Here is an 18395-nt window from a genome sequence, read left to right on the forward strand (position 1 = left end):
CTTGGCTAACCCCCTCGCTTTCCCCGCAGCCCCCTCGCTCCCTCGGCACCGACTGGAGCAGGGAGACCTCTTGACGCGGGGCTTCCCCTCGTTTCTCCGCAGGCAGCCGGTGACCCAAAGGGTTCTCCCGCCTGGCTGCCCGTCGCTGCCCGCTCCTGCCTCGCCATGGCGACTCCGGACGTCAGCGTTCACATGGAGGAGGTGGTGGTGGTGACGACGCCCGACGGCGCGGTGGACGGAGGCGGCGTGGAGGAGGTGAAGACGGTGCTGGTCACCACCAACCTGTCCCAGCACGGGTAAGAGATGGCGTCGGCGTGCGCTGAGGTGACGCGCTGGAAAACCTCCCACCCGTGGTCGTAGTCAGCTGAGCTGGGTGGTTTGAATCAGCTGCGTCTTGCTCCTGCCTCGCTGGGGAGCTCAGCGGTGCCCGAGCAATCCCTGGTTCCTCGTTAGCTCCTCGCTGGTGCCCCTGGGACCGTACCCAGGGCCGTGGGCTCTGCAGCTCCGCGCAGGCTCCGCTCTCCTTGTGTTAATGCTGAGTTACCGCGGGTGGTTTTAAGCTGTTACCCGGAATAAAACGCAATGCAACAGTTTGTTTTGGAGAAAACAAGGAAAAAAAAAACCAACAACACCCAAAACCGAAACAAAATCCTTTTCCCAGTGGATGTGGATGTTGGAGTGGACACAAATCCAGCTGGAACAGGACAGCAGCAGCTAAATCAATGTCCTTCTGCTGTCTGTTTCACGATTGCCTCGCTGAGCTGCGTGCCTCTGAGAGATGAGCGTCTGCCCGCAGCGCGGTGAGCGCGGGGCGGCTGGGCTCCCCTTCCCGAGGGGGGGTTGGGGGCTGCGGGTTTCGGCGAAGCCCTGCAGGAACCTCTGCTGCTGGTGACAGAAGGGGCAGAGGCGTTGAATGGAGTGTTGGGTGGGGTGGCACCCCTCAAAAAACCGGGGGGAATAGGTGTGATTTCTCAAGTGCGTTTTCTTTGCCCGATTTCTGCGTTCTTGTTGGCCTCTCGGATCCGGGACTGCTGCTCGTGCAGGTCTGGTCTGTTTGGCTGCAGGTCGGTCGAGTCTTTGCCTCCGTGGCCAAAGTGCCTGGCTGGTACCTTCAGTGCCCGTGTCCCGATGGGCTCTTTGCTTTGTTTCTCTCCAGTCTTTCATGGGAGAGCGCCCAAGGCCCAGAGACGTTTTAGTGCTTTGCTCTTTTGGTGGGTAGAAAAATCCCAAGTTCACACCTTGAGCTGGATCCGAGCAGGTTTGTCTGATCCAGAAGTCCCTACGCTTGAAACAGCGAGCGGCTGTTGATTGCTCTCCACGAAAAACCAAGACTTTTGTCTCCTTTCCTCAAATATTCCCTGCTGTTTCTGTGTCAGTTCCCTGCGGCTCAGGGCCGGGCACAGCTTTTACATCACAGCGCGGGCGCTGTTCCCCTTGTGCTGCTGTAAACTGGTATAAAACACATCAACAGATGAACTTCTGGTAGGGAGCGGGCACCGTCGAGAGCCGGCAGCGCTGGGGCGGGCAGCGGGGATGCCACAGGCAGGAGCTGCCCCGCTCCTCCTCCGCATCCCGAATCTGTGAGCGCTTCTGAGCGCCTTTTTCCATTCCCAGAAGATGGTGGGAAAGGAAGGCTCCGCTCCTCTGCCTTCCTGGCCCACAGCGACTTCCTTCGCTCCCTCGGTGGAGAGGCAGCCAAGTGGGAAACTTGGGATGCGGCTTCTCTTGGATGCAGGACGGTTTCTGGTTTTAATGTGGCTCCGAGCCTTTGCCCACCCACGTGCAGCAGCGCAGCGTCGTCCGGGCACGTGGATCACGGCAGAGGCTGGCTCAATCAGTTTGCTTTCCTTTCGCTCTGATTTCCCCTCCTGTTTTCCTTCTTTCTCATCCTCCCGGTGTCGCCTGGATGGTCAGGAGCAGGACAGCTCTGCGCCGCAGAGAGGGGATGGTTTTTATTGCAGCCGCGAGCGGAGCATGTCTCCGCAGGCGTTAAGAGGTTCCCTGGGAGTTTCCCATGCAGCTCTCGGGAGAAGGGCAGGCTCCCCGCTCCCCCGCGCTCCGGGACAGCAGCGGGTTGATGGAAAGGACGTGGATCTCAGGCTTGTGGAGCAAAACCCGCCCGTCTCCCGCTGCGCCGGCTGCTGGGTCTCCCCGCGCCGAGCAGGGCTGCGGGGCTGGCGGTGGGCGGCAGCACGAGCCACCCACGGTCTCTCCGTAGCCTTGGACGGTTGCCTCCGGCGGGCTCCGCTCCTCCCGGGGAGACGCCGTCGCGGCGCTGGCTCCCTCTCCCTCTGTTTTCCCTTTGCAGCCCCAGCTGGCGTAAGGAAAGCGGCTCCAGGCAGGGGCTGGGATTCCTCGGCTTTGGCTCGGGCACCGCTCACGCGGGAAACGGGCTTTCGCCCTGTCTGAGGTGGCACTTAGGAGCCAAGCTCAGCTCGGGGGTCGGTGCCTTTTTCTAGCGCTCCTTTGGGTATCGTTCCACTATTTAAACAAAAAATGAATGATTCAACCAAGGGGTAAGAGCTTAATTAGTTGATGCGTTTTTGAGATTGACTGGAAAAGGCAGAAGGAAGTGGGAAAATAATAATAATCAGCTTTTGTCTGTGATTGGAAGGGATCCGTACGGGATGCTCTGAGGAGGTGCTTGTGTTTCCGATCAGCATCCCCAGGGCAGGTTTCTGGTGGAGACTTTTTCCCCTCTCAAGTTTCCAGGCGAGGCAGGAGCAGAGGAGCAAGGAGACACAAGCCTGCTGCTTTATCAGCACGCACTTTCTTCTCCTCCCATCTGGTTTGTGGATCCTCCTGGGGAGGAAGATGAGAACCATCCTCCCTGGCATCGTCACCGGTGAAGGCAGGACCAGCTTGGTGGGATGCACTGCGGGGGCTTGGATGGTGTTTGAGTTTTCTCCTGCATCTGCCTCCGTCCGTTCCTCTGGAGCGGGATGGGGGAAGCAGTGTGGACTCACCTTTTTGCGTGGTTTTCTCTCCCCGCCCCTCGTTACAGCTCCGTGGCAGACACGGACTTCAGTTGCTTGGATTTTTCACACAAGCTGTTGAAGTTGGTTTGTTTGGGTTTTTTTCCTCTGGAGGATGGGGTTTAAGATGTGGGCTGGGTTATTTCTCCCAAGCCGATCGTGCCTTTCAGTTGTTTTTTTGGAGCGAAGCTGACGGAGTCCTGAAGGAAGCTCTGTGTCAGGTGCTGACTTTCTGCCGGGCTGTTCCTTCTAGAGAACTCAGTGAAGGAGGTTGGTTTTTTTTTTTGGTCCGGTGGCAGGCGGAGGCAGATGAGAGTCAGGGCTGCAGTGCTGGGCTTGGCAGAGGTGGCTGCTGCTTCTCGCCGCCCTGGCGCCCCGCTGCAGCGGTACCGCTGGCTCCTCTCTGGCTGCGCCTGGAGAGACGCAAGAGCCCAGCAGGCAACTGGGGGGGAGAAAACCCGGGTGTCGATCCTCCCCTTGCTCTCGTGTCAAACCGCCGCTTCTGTAACACTCCCCTGGGCGCCGACACCTGAGCTCCGAGGTGATCTTTTCGGGTCCTTTAGTGTCACCCGTCGCCTTTCCCTCCCGGGGCGCTGGGTGGTTGGTCGCTGCGAGCCGCAGGGGCAGCGTGACGTCCTTTTCCACAACCAGGGCTGCCTTCAGCTCTCCTTTCCCCGCAGCAGCATCTCCCCAGTTACTCGCCCGGTGAGGCCGAGCTGCCGCCCACGCCGGGTCGGTTCCCTTATCTCGGTGCTGCTCCCCACCAGGTCCCTGCCCTGCGGCTGGCAGGGGGAGGGATGCTTTGAAGCTGGAGCCGTGCGTTAGGAGGCCGGGATGGAAAAACCAGTTGCTCTTGAATTCGCTTGTCCCCGTGACACCGCGGGTGGGAATTGTGGTTGCCAGTGAGTCACTAGGACCATTCTTTTAATTCACCCGTGGTACCAAACCGGGGTGGATTTGGGGTTTATTTTCTCCTTACAGCCTTCCTTAGGAGGTTTGTGTGCTGAAGTATGGGAAAAGCTTAAGTGGTTTTCCCCCCCGCCCCTGCGGGACAAGCTTGCTACAGTAATTAGACATCTTCAATAACAAAACCAAACGCCCATCTTAAAACCCGCTGGGGATGGTCCATGCTGAGAGCTGGCCGTGATGCACGGGTCAGATCCGTAAGGGTACCAGCACGGGCTTCCTCCCTCACACGGGACCCTCCCAGCCGAGGAGGGTCACGGCCCTCGATGCTTTTCCCACCTGAGCGGGCACCGAAGCTCCTTAGAGGGGCTTGGGGCTCTGTACGCCACAGCGAGAGCTGGAACGGGCGAGCAGAGAGGGTGGGGATGCTGTGCAGGACCGGCTCCATCGGCAAAGCACCAGGAGAAGCTGGAGATCTCCAGGGTGGGGAGGAGGAAAGCAGTCGGAGAGCCAGCTGTTAATTGCTGTCACGTGTATATTGAGTTGTAAGAGGCTCGGAGTTGGATCGTGAGGGTCTGTAGCTCCCGTTTTGTTATCTCTGCTCACGGATCCGCCGTTAGGGTTTGTCAAACTCCTTTATGGTGTTCGCAGCTCCTTGAGGTCCTGCTCCTGGGAGCCTCCCACGTACTGAGGGATTCAGCCAGTCCATCGCCCAGCCAGCAGCAGCATGTTTTGCACATGTTTTTCCCCGGGAAATCTTCTGAAGCGAAGCTGCCAGAGGCTGGCAGCGACTTCTGAGCCAGGGCCCGTGCTGACAGCATCCCTCCACGCCAGCTCCCCAGCATGGGCTGTGCCAGAGGCAGCTCCATGGGGCTGGGATGAAAAGGGAGGCGAGGCAGAGCCGGCCGGGCTGCTGGCAGCGGTCCTGCCTGCCTGCTGCGGGGCTCTTCATCTCCATGTGGAAAACTGGAGCTGAGCCTTTCAAAACCAGAGCCGACCTTTAGCTCTTTTGGGAAAACGTAGTCCGAGTGACTTTGGAAGCAGTGTTCTCCGTGGGGCATCAGGCGTGGGGGTGGTGGCACGTCCACGTGGCTTAACCCTGCCTCTCCGACTCTTTTACCAGCGGAGACCTAAACGAAGACACGCTGGAGACCGAAAATGCAGCTGCTGCGGCTGCTGCCGCCTTTACAGCCTCCACGCATCTGAAGGAAGCGGTCCTAGGTAGGTTCAGCCCGTGCCCTACCCCCTCGGTGGAGCTGTGCCGGTTCCACCACCCCGGGGTGACGCAACCCTGCGCTGGGGCTGGCTGAGAGGGTCTGGCCGCTGCTGTGCAGAGCTGCCGCCTGCCCCGGGGGGATGCCCTGCCCCGGGGGGATGCCCTGCCCCGGGGGGATGCCCTGCCCCGGGGGGAACCGGGGATGCTCTCCCCAGCATCCAGGGGAGCTGGGTGATGGGAAGGGAGCTGGTGGCTGGGCTGCTGCTGCCCTCTCCTGGTGCAGGATGAGACCCTGTGTCCGGCCACCGCTGGCTCCTGCCCTTGCAGCTTGCGATGGGGATGTCAGTTTGGCAGCGAGCTCGCTGGCTGAGTTAAAAGCGAAGTGAGCAAAGACTGTGACCAGCTGGGCTGGAGTTACTTAAAAACAGTTTTACTCTAAAACCCGGGGTGACTTTATAATTGCCCGAACAACATCGTTCCTTTCATTTTAATCAAGAATTGGATTTTTTTCAGCCCTGGCCGCTGACCTCTCCGATTTCACGCGCTCGGCCGCAGCCAGCTCGGTATAAATCTGCCTGCGCTGTTTTGCCTGACAAATGTGGGTGGTTGGGTGCTTTAGTAGCAAAGTGCAAGTGGTGGCCACAAACCCCGACACACCCCACCAGCCATCGTCTACGTGGTTTTGGGGTGGTTTTTTTTAACCCTGAGCTTCAAAACTGCTTTATCACTGTGTGGGTGCCTCGGGATGGTGAATCGGGGGCTGCGACTCATGTTTCTTTTTGATCTGTCCCTTGCTCTGTTCCCTGTGAGAAGTGAAGATGGCTGAAGATGAGGACACTTTGGAGGCAGAGATTGTCTACCCCATCACCTGCGGGGACAGCAAAGCCAACCTCATCTGGAGGAAGTTTGTGTGCCCTGGGATCAACGTGAAGTGCGTGCAGGTGAGAACAAAGGGCTCCGACTCGGGACTCTTGCCTTCCCCTGCCTGTGTCGCGGGCTCGCCTGGCTTGTCCTGGTTTCGGTGAGCTTTGGTAAGCTGCTTTGCCTCAGAACCACGTTGTGGTGGGAGAGGAGGGCATTTTTGGTGCTGTTGTACCTGGTGTTTGTCTTCTCAGCCGGGTTGAGCAGTCCCGGCTGGAGAGATGCTGCCTCAGTGTAACTGTGTTATTGGAGTTTGAGAAATTTGGGCACTTCCAGTGTCTGCTCAGTTTGAAAGCTGAGAATTTATTGAGAAGTTTATTGGTAGGGGACCTACTGAAGAGCTTCTGCTGTGTCCTGGGTGACTCATGGTTAAGATTGGCGTGAATTGAGGGACACACCATGAGCGATGCTGTTGGACTAAGCAATACCCTGCTGAGGGAGCGTCTCCTCTGGGCTCTGTTGCAAGAGGGCTTTCCAAAGGCTGGTCCTTGTCCTCCGTGGGAGAGATGGTCTTTGCCATCCCCGAGGCAGAGGACAGGTACAGCTGCAGGTAACGCTGCTGCCTAAAATCAGTCCCCTCCGATGCTCTCCGCTGCCTAAAATCAGCCCTGTCTTGCGCCAAAGCCCGTGTACTTGTTCAGAGAAGCAGCTTCTCGTGCAGTAACGGTGGGTGAGCTCTGTGCTGGTCAGCTGGAAAGAGGAGGCCTGGACTTGGGAAATCCTTTCTGACGTGGGCTGTAAAGCAGCTCCTTCGAGGGCTGCCTGACTCTGCAGGTTGCTTTGAGGTCAGCACGCGGGTTCAGGCACGGCTGGGGGTGTGGGGCAAGGCAAGAAGCGGGGAGAGGCGGCTGCTGGTGGTGTGTGCCGCCTCCCTGAGCTGGTTTTGGGGAGAAGCGGGTGTGCGCTGTCAGAGAGGCCAGAGGTTTCGCTGACATCGCTGGCTGGGCTCGGTAGCAGGAGGTCAAAGACCGAATGGGCTTCTCCTTCCCTCGCTGGCGCGGGGCGTAGCGTCCCCCTGGGCCCAAATTTCACCGGAGGCAGCCGGGCTTTGCTTGCGAGCCTGCTCCTTAGGGGCAGCGTGGGCAGCTCGCTGCTGTGAGTGACGCTGTGCACGAGCCACGGGGTTTTTCCCCGGTTGTCCTGCCTGGGCCGGGCATTTGGCAAACTCCTCCGGGCTGTGCACACCCCCCACCCTTGGCTTTGGTCCCTGACCATCCAGCAAAGCAATATTTGGCTGGAATTTTATTTTTGTTCAACCGGGTCAACGTTCTCTAAGTGTGCGTCAGCCGTGTGGGTCGGTGGTGTTATTCACGCTGCGCTTCTGCCCTTTGCAGTTTGACGATCACCTCATCAGTCCCAAGGAGTTTGTCCACTTGGCGGGCAAGTCGACCCTGAAGGATTGGAAGCGAGCGATCCGGATGAACGGGATCATGCTCCGGTGAGGCTCTTTGTATCTGCGGAGCAACAGCAGAGGCGACTTCTTTTGGGATGGGGGGGGATGACGTGGGGTGGAACAGAGCCTTTGGGACGGTCGTTTCGCTGCTGAGAGGCCGGATGCGCCACTGAACGTTGGTCTGGATAGCAGCCTGGCCCCAAGTGTGGTCTGTCCCGTGGCTTTGCTTGATCCTTGCGCCTAGGGAATAATTTGGGGCTGGAAATGTCTCTCTGGTGTTTTTAGGACTTGAACCACAGCGAGTTCCCAGCTGGCATAAGGTCATTGAAAATTTTAACGGCCACTGGTGGTCAGGCCACGCTGTCTGTGGGTTCTCAGCGTGACGTGCCGGGCAGAAGTCAGCCTGGTCATCAGCCAACGCTCCCACTGCAGCATGTCTGCTCTACGTGACTTTTTTTTCCTATCAAGGACTTATTTAAAGCTTATTTATGCAAACATTCCTCTTCTCTGGTCTTAACGACTGTAAGTTAATTCTTCTATGGTCTTCTTGAACACCAGCCTGAGACTGTGATTTAATTAAAGTCTGTCTCTGCCTGTAGGCAGGATAAAAAAGCCTCACCTCTTTCCCCGGGAGTTGTCAGTGGGTTCGTGCTCTTTTCGCAGGGTGACGTTGCCCTTGCCTGCTTTCTTCTGCTTCGATGCAGGCGCCTCCTGTATTCCTCCTAAGCAGCTTTTGCTCCGCGTAGATTTTGCATAATAGGCTTATATTTTGGCAAGGCAGGTCTTTCAAGGAAAAAAAAAAAAACCAAACCACTTCATGAGGAACGTGTGAAGGCGAGCCCAGCAGCCCCTGGGAGCAAATCTTGTTGTTGGCCAGCAGGGCCTGGGGATGCTTTGGCGACAACGTGCTCAGGCTGGGAGGATCCCATATGGCAATGTGGCAACCTCCTTTGCTTAAGCTGCGAGACCTTCTTTTAGCTCATAAACAGGGTTCTGCCCCATCTCTTTTGAGGTGTAGAATCAAAAAGGGAAGGGAAAAGGTTGCTGGTGTCTTACCCTGAACTGAGACTTCAGCCGACCCTTCTTGCAGGCACACATGAGGGTGGGGGCAGGTGCTGGTGGGACCAGACTGGGACCTTCTCTTCTTCCTCCCGCAAGGAACCAGGAGTTGATCAGTCCCACCAAGGGTTCCTCGGTGGAATTACAGACCCCCATGCAGAGAGCCTGCTCGGAGAGGTGGGACCAGCTCTGAAACCAGCTTGTTTGGAGGCCGAGTGTTGCCCTGCTGTTAGGGGGTGGGGGAGCAGCAGGACGGGGCGGCTCCGCCTCTGCCGTGGGGAGCCCCACGGACGCGTGGGCACGCTCAGGGTGGGTGTGAGTTGCTCCTACAAAGGTGAGGGATGTCCTCGGAGCCGGTGAGGAGATTCCAGGCAGGAGGACCCTGTTCAGCATCGCAGGGCAGGGATAAAACTGCATGGCCCAGGGTGATGGGGAAAAGCTCTTCCCACTTCACTGCCATTACAGGAATGACAGCGTTTGGGCTCTAAGTGGTACGTCTTCCCAGAAGGCTTCTAGGCAGCAGAAGATCTGCTGAGAGCAGTGTGGTTTGTCCCGATGCTTCTCAAGGTTCGTTTAGTTGTACGGGGATATCTCCTCAGGAAAAGCTCGTGTGTCTTTCGAGCCTCTCGGCCCGAGTTGGGTGCTTCAGTGGCGAAGGAAAGGACTTTCTTGGATGTCTTGGTTTGAAAGACAGGTGTCTGCGGAGGAAGGCAGGAGCCTCCCTTGAAATGGAAAGTGCAACCCCCTTCCCTCCAAATTATTATAATTTTGAAATTAAGGGGCCTTCAGGCAAAGATATGGAGAATAGGAATAACAGTTCTTTACTAATATATATATATATATATATAAGACAAGGCAGGGAAAAAACCCCAACCCCCTGATTTACACTGACAGAGTCAGGAATACAACCTGACCCCCTGTTAGGGGGGCAGTAGCAGTCCGATAAGATGCTGGCTGCAGTCCTCCTGAAGCGATGGGTGTAGTGCTGTGGAAGCAGCGATCAGGTAAAAGAGTCTGGTCTTCCTCCGAAGGCCCAGTGGTAGGTAGGTAGCTCCTGTCCTCTGGAACTCCAGTGGGGGGAAAACTCCTCTGGGAATCCAGTGGAAGAAGGCTGCTGGGGTGTTGGAGATCTCCGTTTTTATTTGGCATGGACTGCTTGGCTCCTTCCCCCCGGGCGGAGCATCTCACCATGGGATGGGGAGTCGGGAGGCAGTTCCTTGATGGGCCATGAACAGGAGATAGTCCAGGAGCGAGTTATCGATGGGTCAGGCGATAAGGCATTGTTGTGCCCAGTAACAGGAGATAGTCCAGAGGGGGGAGGCAGGGAGCACCGCTCCGCCTCGTCTGAACAGCTCCTGAAGATGGTGATAGAATACTTTTTTGGGCACATCTTACACTGTAACCTGGGACATTGGACTACGGAAATTCATCCTCTGGGTTGAACGTGGAGAGGGACCTTTTCAGAGGGCTGAAGTCCCGCCCCCCCTCTTCCACCCTGCGGGATGTGGCGGGGAAGCGGTCAGAAACCAAATCTGCCCCAGTCCTTTCCTGCAGCTGCCGCACGATGGGCTTTTTTCTCCCCATCCCAGCCTCCCCAAAAGGCTTTACCACCGCTGGAGTTGTGCGTTGTTGTTGGATCTGTGCGTGTGGCCGCTGCGGAGCAGGTCGTGGGTGCTGCTTTCATCAGCTCTTAGTTAACGCTGCCTCTCGGGTCAGGGCACAGGGGAACTGGTCAAGGGAAGTTCAGGCTGTTGCCTCTGGCTTTTGCTTTTCATCTGGGACTTGGGGAAGTTTGGGGGTGAAGGCTGCTAGCAGCTCTCTGCTCCCGCTGACGTGCCTGTCCCTGTGCTCGCTCCCTGCCATTCAGGAAGATCATGGACTCGGGAGAGCTGGATTTCTACCAGCACACAAAGGTCTGTTCCAACACCTGCCGGAGCACCAAAATCGACCTGACGGGAGCCAGGGTGTCCCTGACCAGCCAGACATCGGCGGAGTTCATCCCTCTGACTCCCGCTTCTGCAGATGGTACGTCCAGCCGTCCCTCGCACCCCGAGCTTGGCTCCTGACGCGTTAAAGCCCAACGAGCGCCGCGTAACCAGCGCCCCTGGCAGCTGCCCCTCTTTTTGGCTTTGTGGGTGGTTTTACCCTGCGCTTTCTCCCCCTGCTCTGTGCAGGATTCCCCGTAGCGGAGCTGGGCAGTCGTTAGAGGTGCAACAACTCACCTAGTTGCTCTGTAGCACTGCCGGACCCGCAGAGCCGCCCCTCTGGCCTCCTGCCTTACCCCAGGCTGCGCAGCTGAAGCAGAAGGCGGCAGTTTATCTGTCAGAAAGCAGTAGTTCCTGCTCGATGAAGTTCCCTTCTGTCCTTGCTGCTGGTCGGGCAGGGCGCCAGGGTAGGGGTCCTTCCTCCTGCCAGCTCTGACCTGGATTGATTTAGAGTTTTTCTTCTTGCAGAATAATTTAGGAGGTTTCATTTCAGGCTCCCTGCCTGAAGTATTATCAGGTTTGTCTGATGGAAGATTAAAGAGAATTAGGGGATAAAACAGATTTTCACCTGCACTTGTGTGTGGAGTTCATAAAACTGGATTTGAATAACGTTGTGGCTACGTAGCTGTAGCCCTGAACGTAATTTGACCAATAATTACAAGCGACTCTTTAATTAGAAAACTTTCTAAATTCTAAATGCTTCTTTATTTCTTAACTTCTTTTGCTTCTGAGAGTTAAGAACAGCCCCCAGAGCGCCCCACACACCGTGCTCCTGGTGGTGCCCGTGGGAGCAGAGCCAGGACAGGGTGAGGAGCCCCTTGGCCAGCGCCGCAGGGCGCCTCCGGCACCGCAGCCCGGTGTTGTGGCGGGGAAGCCGCTGCCCGGTGCAGCCTGTCCCGAGCCCTCCCGTGAACATGGACATCAGCTCCCGAACTGGGAGACGCTTCCCAGGCTGCTGGGAATAACCAGAGCCCCGCAGGCTGCAGAGGGCAGGAGCGGAGCGGCTGGATTTGACGGCGGGGGCTGAGCCTTGCGAACGCTCCGCGCAGCCCCGCGGGTCTCTGGCCGGATTCCCCTTCGTGTCCCGCTCCTGCACGCGGCTCGGATGAGGCCCCTTCCCCCGGCTCGATGGTAACAAACCCACTGAGATTTGGCAGAGCTGGAGGGAGGGAGGGGGAGCCCCCCTGCATCCCTGCGCAGCACGGGGGGGGCGGGATGCTCTCCCCTTGAAGGCTTTAGAAACCCTCCAGGCATCCCCGTCCTGCAAACCAGAAGCTGGGCAAAAAAAGGATTGCCAAGAAAAAAAATAAAAAATGGGATTCTCAATCTGTTTGACTTTTGCCCCGAGCAGTACTGGGGTGTGCGCAGGGGGGCACGGGAGGGCAGGGCTGCTCTCGGGCGTGTGTTGTTGTGCAAGGGCTGCAGAAGTAACTCCCGGGGGGTTGTGCTCCGGCGTGGAAAAATAAGTACTGCAGGCACAGCCACCGCGTGGGGCTTCTCCGTCTGCTGGGGCGTCTCTCCCCGTTCAGCCTGGGGAGCTGCGCTCCAGTAACAGCGTTCCTCCGCGGTGAAAAGGAGAAGTCACGGCAGTGCGGGAAGGGAGCGCTTCCCTCGGAAAGGGCCCGTGAAAAACACAGAGAAAAATCAGGATTTGGCTTTTTTTTTTTTCTCTTTTCTTTTTGCTGTTGGTTGCAGTGAACGGATCCCCAGCTACGATTACCATAGAAACCTGTGAGGATGCCAGCGAGTGGAGCAGCAGCGTTGGAGGTACGGCTTGGGATCCCAGTGGGGCTTGGGATCCCGGTGGGGCTTGGGATCCCGGTACGGCTTGGGGCTTGGGTTCCACCAGGCTCAGTGCCTCCAGGGCAGAGGGTGGGGGAGATGTAGGGAAGATGGAAACAGCGGGGATGAGGAGCAGGACCCTTCTTTCCGGAGCAGCCCTGCATGAGCCTCCACTGGGGTTATTCACTTGCCGCTTCCCGGCGCACGGCTCAGCCTTACCTCCCGCCCGGGTGCGCTCTGAGGGCAGCATCCTCTTGGGATGAAGTTGTTTCTGAGCACGAAGATGTCAAAGCAGAGGCCGAATGCTCGGTGTGGCTCTTGGGGGGAGAAGAAAAAATAATCAGAGGGGTCCTGAACTCATCCTTGCTCCTCTGGTGTGCTCTGAGCAACGGGCTTTTCTGTCAGTGTCCTGCTTGTGCGTGGCAGAGGATGGGGAAAGCGTGTCCTTCTCCAGCTGCCCCTCCTTCGGGTACGAGCTCAGGCTGGGCCGTGCCCCAGCGCCCTACAGCCTGGCAGGGCTTCTTCACCCCTGTAGGGACCAGAAGGGGAAGCCAGAGCAGATCACTATTTAAAAAATCCCCATTAAAGCCCCCTCTGAGGATTCTGAGGTTCTCCCTTGCTTTCTCTTTTTCCAGATGACACCTTTGCTTTCTGGCGAGGCCTGAAGGACACGGGTCTCCTGGAAGAAGTAATCCAGGAGTTCCAGCAGGAGCTGGTGGAGACCATGAAGGGCTTGCAGCAGCGAGCGCAGGATCCCCCGCTGCAGCTCGGTGGTGAGGACCCGGGCACGGGCGTTGGGAGGCATCTCAGGAGAGGGGCTTGTGGATTTTTATTTTTATTTTTTCTCCTTGGGGGTGTCTGGGTGGCGCTGCAGGGACTCAGCTCACCCTGCCTCGAGCCTGTTCCTGGCTGCTCCCCAGGCAGGCTCTCGGCTGCGCCTGGGCACGCTTCAGGTGGCCTCAGTTCTCCCATTCCTTGTGCCTGGGGCTTCCTGGCTGCTGACTCGGGGTCTGCACCAGCGGAACCGAGGTGGAATTTAGGTCATCGGAATAACGGTGCAGCATCCAGCTGCTGCGCCAGCAGATTTCTTACCACCCCTGCTAAGCAGGAGAGGCCTGTTTATGCGCTAGTGACCTCTTGCACTTTCTCATGACTTCTCCTGTCTTCTCCTCTTCCCCAGCCTCTTGCATGACCCCTCCCGCAGATTTTTGGCCTCTCAGCTGAACGTGTTCGCTGTCGTATGGCTTTTTACCGAGCCGTAAACACTTTGCGTAGAGAATTTTGCTTTCTTCAAAGATCTGTGTCTTGTTTTTAAGATGCTGTTTTACTCAACAACGTAGTCCAGAACTTTGGGATGCTGGATCTGGTCAAGAAGGTCCTGGCCAGCCACAAGTGTCAGATGGATCGCTCGAGGGAGCAGTACGCGCGGGATTTGGCAGGTAACGCCCCCCAGGACGCGCCGGTGCTCTGGCACTGGCCGTCACCGCCGGCGCCTTTTCTCTCTGTGTTAGAAAGTGGGGTTTGGGGTAAAGCTGGTGCGCGCTAAAGCAGCTTCAGGCCTTGCCGCGGTCGCTGGGAAGCTCGTGCCGGGGCTGAGCTGACCCTCCTCTCTCTGCAGCTCTGGAGCAGCAGTGCGACGAGCACCGCAAGCGAGCGAAGGAGCTGAAGCACAAATCGCAGCATCTCAACAACGTCCTGATGACCCTCACGCCCGTCTCTGTCCCCGCGCCTTTAAAACGTCCCAGGTTGACCAGGGCCACCTCCGGACCAGCTGCCATCACCTCCCAAGTCCTGTCCCAGCCGGCGCAGCTCGCCGTCACCCCCGGCGTGCCCGTCTCCCAGCTTGCCAGCCTCCCTCTCGGCAAAGTGGTCTCGACCCTCCCACCCTCGGTGCTGGGGAAGAGCCCGTCCCAGCCTCCCGCTGCCAGCTCGCCAGCCTCCCCGCTGCTGGGGGGCTACACGGTACTGGCCTCCGCCGGCTCCACCTTCCCCGGGACGGTGGAGATCCACCCGGACGCTTCCAACCTGACGGTGCTGAGCACGGCCGCGGTGCAAGACGGCAGCACGGTGGTGAAGGTGGTGAGCCCCTTCCAGCTGCTGACGCTGCCGGGACTCGGCACGACCATCCAGAACGTGACACAAATGGCTCCCGGCGGGAGCACGGTCGTGACCGTCCCACCCGGTGCCGCCGAGGCCGCCGGGGATGAGCACGCCGCCGCCGCCGCCATCGAGGTGACCGCAGTGGCCGAGGAGGCGGAGCAGAAGTGAAAAGACGGGGGGGACTCGCCTGGAGGGACGCTGGCCGTGCCGCTCTGGGTGGAACTGCCTTTTCTCCGGCTGCGCTGTGGGACGAGGAGGGGTGTAACGAGGGGCACGGGTTAACGAGACTCAGAGCGGCTCATGGCGGTAACGAGGAGGTTCAGGTCAGAGGGAAGGAGGAGGAGGAGGAAAGATGCCCGGAGAAGGGAAAGGCAAAAATGCTCTGCCCTGTTTGGAGGAGAGAAGAAAAAAAACAACAACAACAAAAAATCTTATTTTTTTTATAAAGCTTTCCTCCCCTGTTCTCTTGGAAGAGCGATTCTGTCCCAGCTCGACAGCCCGGCCTGGGCTGCAGGCGCAGCTGGAGCAGCGGCAGGAGCAGGGGCGCAGGGCAGGGAGAAGGTGGTGGCGAAAGGAGAAGCGGGCGAAGCGCTGAGCGGGCACCGACCCGGCTGCCGGGGGGTCGGCCCTGAACGGACGGGAGGTGTCAGGGAGCCGGCTGCTCCCCGTCCCCGGCGGGGGAGAGGGGACGCCGAGAGCGGGGTGTCCGTGGGCTGCGTGCGGCCGTCGGACCCGGGCAGAGGGGGAGGTTGGCTTCTGCGGGTGGTGCTGGCTTTGGGTGGCAGCAGCAAGCGGGAGCTCTCGTCCCAGTGGGGTGCCCAGGTCTGCTGGGGGAAGGAGCAGGGACAGGGAAACCCAGAGGGCTGGGAAGAGCTACAACTTCTGAGGATTTAGGGTGTCTTTCTAGTTTTCTCCCCCCCCCCAAAAAAAAAAAAAAAAAAAAAATCCATTCTTTGGGATTTTTTTTTGTTAAGCAACCAGCGATTTTTAAGCAAAGCCCTTTGGTTGTGACGACCACGCCGTAAGGCAGAGGCGTGGGGTTGACTGATGAGCTGACCAGCAGCGCTCCCAGGAGCTCGCGCTTCCCAACAAGGTGTGACCCTGGCGCAGGATCAGGCCGGTCCCCAGCGTCTCGCTGGGCGCTGCCGTTCCCTCCCCACCGGGTTCGAGCAGCCCAGAACTTTGGGATGCTGGATCTGCTCAAGAAGGTCCAGCAAGGTTCTGTAACGGGGTGGCCAACCCCCCTTCCCCGATTGCCCCAGTGCTCCTTCGGCCATCCAGCTCGCTGCGAGTCTCCTCTGGTCCCGGCGCGGCCGCTGACGCCGGCTGCGGCTCGGAGGAGTCGGGTGCTTGAAGTGTTGGGGTTGCTACAAACTGGATCTGGCAGCAGCAGCGCCGACAGGTCACTTTAACGAGCTAATAAATTTTTTTTTTTTTTTTGAAGGAGTGCTGCTGGTTTATTGTGTTTCTGCGCCTGGTTGCGACAGCCGGGGTTGCAAAGCGGGGCAAAAGTGGGACAGGAACACGCTTTTCATAAATATAAAGTTACACGTGCTCTGTGCTCGCTGCCTGCGGAGGGGCTGCGAGTCCTCTGAGGGCTGGGGGCACGTTGTGGTGCCCTCTTGACTCTGTCCTGGGTGTTGAAGGGGTGTCTGGGTTGGGGTGCGCCGCTGCCTTCGGGGGGTTTATTAACCCCAGGGAAGATAAGGGGGAGGGGGGGGTGTTTGTCTGATTCTGCGAGCTGTGTTTGGGGGTGCTGGTCTGGTGGAACACCAGGGGGAGTGAAACTTGAGGGTGAAAACCCTGGGGTTTGTTCAAGGAAGACACTGACAGAGTTTCGCGGTAGGAGAAGGCGATTTTTCCGCTGGAGGGAGAAGGAGAAACCTCTCGGCGCTGGTGCGGAGACACGTGAGTTCAAGCAGTTTTGGTGCCACCTCTGGGAGTGGGAGCAGTTTTATCCCAAACGTGTTCATGGACTAAAAGGATTTTTTTTTATTTATTTTTTTTTCCCCTTTGCATATGATTTTAATTTTGGGCACTGGAAAGGTCGATGCCACTCTTCGAGCCTGCAGGTGAAGCCCAGGGGTGGCCACGCTGCAGCTCCTCTTAAAGCGGCCGCTCGGCCCTCTCCCACGGCAGCAGACGGACAGGGGCCGTGTGTCTGCGCCGAGCCCCTTGGCAGAGTCCCTCTGCGTTGGCCACAGGGTCATTGCTCCGAAACCTTGAGCTCTGTGTGTCACAGCCCCAGCAAAACCATTAAATCAACCCAGTATTGGCTAATTCTGCCTCTCCTGCGGGCCGGGACTGTCGCTGACTTCCTCCTGGTAAATAGGCGTTAACTCCTTCCTCGCCCTGTGCGGGGCTGGGGGGTCTGCCCTGGTGCGGGGTCTGCCCTGGTGCGGGGTCTGCCCTGGTGCAGGGTCTGCCCTGTGGCCGCCTCAGCCGTGGGCGCTGGGGTGGGTGGGCGAGGACATGGCTCAGCGGCGCCGCCTGCTCCCCCAGTCCCTGCCGCGGGCACTGAGGTCCCTGGTGCTCCTGGAGGAGGTTTCGAGGGGGCTCTTCATGTGTCTGTGGTTGGGTGAAGGTTCCCGTATTCTCTCTTGAGGGCAGGAGCTTCAGTAACTTTGTATTTTCACAGCGTTTCAGCGATTTTCATGAATAATGGGTTTTCAAACCCAGCCCTGGTGGGACGGACGCGGCCATCGGGATGGGGGAGTGTTGCGAAGGGAGAACTTCGCAGGTGTGGGGAGGCAGAGCTGCCTCCAAAGGCTTTTTGAGTTTGAAAGGATGCTGGGGGGAGGTGGGCAAAGCAGGAGAGGGACGTCTGTCCTGCCCACCGGTGGGTGGGGGAGCCCTCAAACACCCACTGGTCCAGCCCGTGCGTCCCCAAGTCAGGGATGCTGTGAGCAGCCGCATCTTTCTGGGGGTAGTTTGGGTGCCTTTAAAAAAAAGTTGGGTTTTGTGGACTCTGTGCATCTGCTCTTGTTCAGGGATTGCTTTGTGTTGTTTTATTTTTCCACCCTTTGCCTGGGATTCGAATGTGGGTGGATGCAGCATCATCCTGGGAAAGATCTCCCTGCAGCCGTGCCTACGCCGAAATCCGCACCCTGAATTGGTGCAGGGTGGTGGGGCTGCCCCCCCTGAACGCCTGGGCTTGGCTCGTGGCACTCGCTGCCATCTCCATCTCTGCTGCCAGCAGCAATCGCGGCACCGGGCACCCGCTGCCCGTAACGGCCTGCTTGCGAAGCACCACTTTTATCTCGGAAAAGCACCTGGCGGTCGTGGAGCTGAGCCGAGCACTCTTTGGGGTGCTGGCGTGTCGCCACTGTGGGCAGGGTGTGCGCGGGGCTGGTGAGCCCGAAACACAGCCCCAAAGTCTGGTCATCCGTGGTGCGGCTGGGGCGGATCCGGCTGCACCCAGCGCTGATAACCCCCCGCTCCTCCGGCTGCCATTGCAGGAGTTACGACGCGCCGTCAGGAGGAAAAATTGATTTATTCCTCCAAGGCATTAGATTCAGTTTCGGTTTGGCCAAGCCTGACCCCAGGGCCGGAGCTGATTAGGAGGAGTCCTCCCTCATCAGAGGCTTTTCCCTCCCAGGCTGCCACCGTTAAGGTGTCCCGGCTGTTTCTTCCCTGCTGTACCCCTGTCCCTGGGACAGCTTTTGTACGTCAGACCAAGGGGACGGGAAGGGTTGCGATCACCGTGAGCCTGTTCTTGCCTCTCCAGCCTGAGCAGCGGTGCCGAGCTGGACCTGGGACTGCGTTTCTAGCCCAAAGCCCCTCGCTCCTGTGCTGTGACAGCGAGTGGAGGTCCCTCTGCGGCCGCAGGGACACCTTCCCCTACCAGTGCCAGGGGGCTGGAAAGCGTCGGTGCTGGAGAGCTGCAGGCTGAGCATCCTGCCCTGGTTGTCCGCGCTTTGGGCAAACCCACCCGGGTTATCTGGGGGGCTGCGGGCTGAGAGGGGGTGGCTGGAGGGACCTCCTGGCTCCTCTTGGAGGGTAGCCGAGAGGTGGCATCGGAGTGTGGGGCAGGGCAGGGTTTGTGGCGTCTCCACCTT

The 18395-nt window shown here is 58.5% G+C and overlaps 1 protein-coding gene across 2 annotated transcripts; it reads left to right on the top strand.

Annotated features, from left to right (window-relative positions):
• Positions 1-132: 132 nt before the first annotated feature.
• Positions 133-14748, top strand: GMEB2 (glucocorticoid modulatory element binding protein 2). Of its 2 annotated transcripts, none has more exons than XM_086474579.1 (9): positions 133-296; positions 5005-5102; positions 5908-6038; positions 7353-7456; positions 10338-10495; positions 12151-12222; positions 12873-13010; positions 13554-13676; positions 13856-14748. In XM_086474579.1, the coding sequence occupies exons 1-9, from the start codon at positions 166-168 to the stop codon at positions 14503-14505; spliced, it is 1605 nt and encodes a 534-aa protein (XP_086330705.1). In that variant the 5' UTR covers positions 133-165; the 3' UTR covers positions 14506-14748. The 2 variants fall into 2 exon arrangements, with proteins under 2 accessions (XP_086330705.1, XP_086330706.1); XM_086474580.1 differs by having other exon boundaries at positions 5911-6038.
• Positions 14749-18395: the final 3647 nt, after the last annotated feature.

Source organism: Leptosomus discolor, chromosome 17 (genome assembly GCF_034619465.1).
Source record: "Leptosomus discolor isolate bLepDis1 chromosome 17, bLepDis1.hap2, whole genome shotgun sequence".
Classification (NCBI taxonomy): Eukaryota; Metazoa; Chordata; class Aves; order Leptosomiformes; family Leptosomidae; genus Leptosomus; species Leptosomus discolor.

Excerpts from the sequence above, each read along its gene's own strand:
- GMEB2 (XM_086474579.1), top strand. The coding sequence starts at position 166 with ATGGCGACTCCGGACGTCAGCGTTCACATGGAGGAGGTGGTGGTGGTG. Across the intron at positions 7,457-10,337 it reads ATGAACGGGATCATGCTCCG|GAAGATCATGGACTCGGGAG; the intron begins GTGAGGCTCTTT and ends CCTGCCATTCAG. Across the intron at positions 12,223-12,872 it reads GTGGAGCAGCAGCGTTGGAG|ATGACACCTTTGCTTTCTGG; the intron begins GTACGGCTTGGG and ends CTCTTTTTCCAG.